This window comes from Athene cunicularia (genome assembly GCF_003259725.1).
Source record: "Athene cunicularia isolate RWA chromosome 19 unlocalized genomic scaffold, athCun1 chr19_part1, whole genome shotgun sequence".
Lineage (NCBI taxonomy): Eukaryota > Metazoa > Chordata > Aves > Strigiformes > Strigidae > Athene > Athene cunicularia.
In genome coordinates, this window is record NW_020799124.1 from 376 (window position 1) to 2,704 (window position 2,329).

At 45.9% G+C, this 2,329-nt stretch overlaps 1 protein-coding gene across 3 annotated transcripts in view; it reads right to left on the minus strand.

The window, feature by feature from the left end:
* Positions 1-998: 998 nt before the first annotated feature.
* The window catches only part of TEKT1 (tektin 1), an 8,269-nt gene continuing 6,938 nt past the window's right edge, over positions 999-2,329 (minus strand). For all 3 annotated transcript variants that reach the window (XM_026861729.1, XM_026861730.1, XM_026861731.1), the window contains exons 7-8: positions 1,661-1,857; positions 999-1,377 (exon numbers count right to left, since the gene is read on the minus strand). In XM_026861729.1, the coding sequence (XP_026717530.1) occupies positions 1,218-1,377; positions 1,661-1,857 (357 nt within the window). In that variant the 3' untranslated portion in view covers positions 999-1,217. The remainder of the gene's footprint in view (positions 1,378-1,660; positions 1,858-2,329) is intronic.

Here is a 2,329-nt window from a genome sequence, read left to right on the forward strand (position 1 = left end):
CCTAACCGTAATGACACCCTAATCCTAACCCTGAACCTAATGACACACTAACCCTAACCCTTCCCCCACCCCTCCCTTATTCCTTTGCTCAGCTTTGCTCCTGATTTCTCTCTTCCTCAACCACAGTGGGGCACGGGGGCCGGGATGGGGGTTGCAGTCACTTCATCACCCCTTGTTTCTGCTGCTCCTTCCTCCTCAGCAGAAGGACTCCTTGCACTCTTGCCTTGCTCCAGCGTGGGGTCCCTCTCATGGGAGACTGTCCTCCATGAACTTTCTCTGACATGAGTCCTTCCCACAGGCTGCAGCTCTTCCTGAAATGTTCCAGCATGGATCCCTGCCATGTGCTGCAGCCCTCCAAACAACAGGCTGCCCTCACAGTCCCAGCCCTCTCTGGGTGCAGCCCCCTGCTCTAGTGTGGGGTCCTCCAGGGGCTGCAGGTCAGCATCTGCTCCCATGATGCCCTCCTTGGACACAGGGCACAGCGTGCCCTCTCCCCACAGGCTGCAGGGAGTCTCTGCTCTTGTGTGCCTCCCCCCTCAGCCCACCCCTTTACTTCCACTGACCTTGGTGTCCGCAGAGATGTCTCACTCACTACTCACCCTGTCAGTTTCCCCTTCTTAAATATGTTATTGCAGAGGCAAAGCCACCGTTGCTAATTGTCTCAGACTTGCCCAGAGGCAGGTCCGACTTGGAGCTGGAGGAGCTTCCAGAAGCTTCTCACAAGAGCCACCTCTGTAGCTCCCTCCCCTGCTACCAAAATCCCACCACCCAGCAATTTTGATACACAATTTGTGCCTAGTTCTTAACAGCAGACATTAAGAACAAAACATAATATGCCTAGTCCTGAGAGCCAGCCGCTCCCTCTGGCCCAGCTTTCCAACAAGTGACTTATAAGGAGACTTCTGCTCTAGCTTCCACAGCTTCTAGACCTTCCAATGGCAAGAGATATAATTTGTTGCACACGAGATAAATAACATGGAAGAGGGACATTTCTTCTTATTCTGGAATTTTATTGCCAAGTGGGAGACTGCATCAAGTGCTCTTGAGCATAGATAGATATGGAACAGATAGCTGGAAGTACTAGGTCTGTATTAATTACCCTGCACAACTAGAATCAGGACAGCATAGAGCCCAACCAGTAAATCTGGAGGTCTGTCAATCAAATTTCAGCAGGAGCAGGCTCTTTGGAGCACACACAACCTCCCAGTATGATGGCTTCAGAAGTTGTTAATGTAAACAGACTCTCTCATTTGCAGGCAGAGCACTTCATCAATATACAACGTATTCTCCTTAATCTGGATCTCCTCCTCCAAGGAAAGCTGTCGGCAGCTCAGACCTTTCAGCTCTGCCTCAGCCTGTGCCAGTGTGTCCTTTAATCTAACAAGGAAAATAGAGACACATTAGTTGAAAACACATGGATAGGGTTTTTTTTCATACAGGTTAAGAATTCTGAGGGAAGGAAAAAAAAAAAAAAAAAAGGGATTTACAGCGACAATATCCATGCAGCTTCCCTTAAAGTGTCCTGCCCTTAAGGCAAAAGCAATTCCCAACCTTTTAGGGAGAATAACTGGAATAACTGGAACCCATGTCACTCTGACTCATTAAATTAACTCAGTAATCTATACCACAGATTTTCCCCTCTTTCATTATTTCCACTTACCTTTGAATATTTTTTGTAATCTCCTGCACTTCATTAATCAGCCTGTCTTGCACTGTGTCATAACACAATTCCACACTGGGGCGATGGCTTCTTGCTTCCAAGCGGGTTTGAGCCACTTTAACAGGTCCTTCTTTATCAGCGATTGCTTTCTTTAAGGCTGCAATGTTCACCTCCTGTGAGGCAATCTCATCCAGCACCTTAACATAGCCAACAGAATGAAGTGCTGCACACTGTCTCTTACAATCATCAACATCTCTTTAACAGTTACAGTAAATCACACCAACAGTCATTATGTTAAGATGTTATTTCATCAAAGGATATCTTACAAAGGTCAGCCAGGATTCTGATTCCTTCATTGGAAAGCAGATGACACTCATCTGAGTGAAACTGGAGATTTATGCTGAGCAACTGATTTTTACTATTAACACAGTTTTCATGCATCAAATTTCAAGCACATTGACCATGATTTTATAAGTTATTAGGCTCTTATATTATAATTGTGAAAATTCTATAGAAGCCCCATGTAACTAAAAATCACAAGGGAAATCCTGACTTACTGATGTCTACAGCAACACTTACACCAAGCAAGTGGTTGCAGAAATTCACCTCTGTTGTGGTGCACACAGAGCTGAGAACATAAAATCTAAGATGACTTGGGATGGGGAGGGG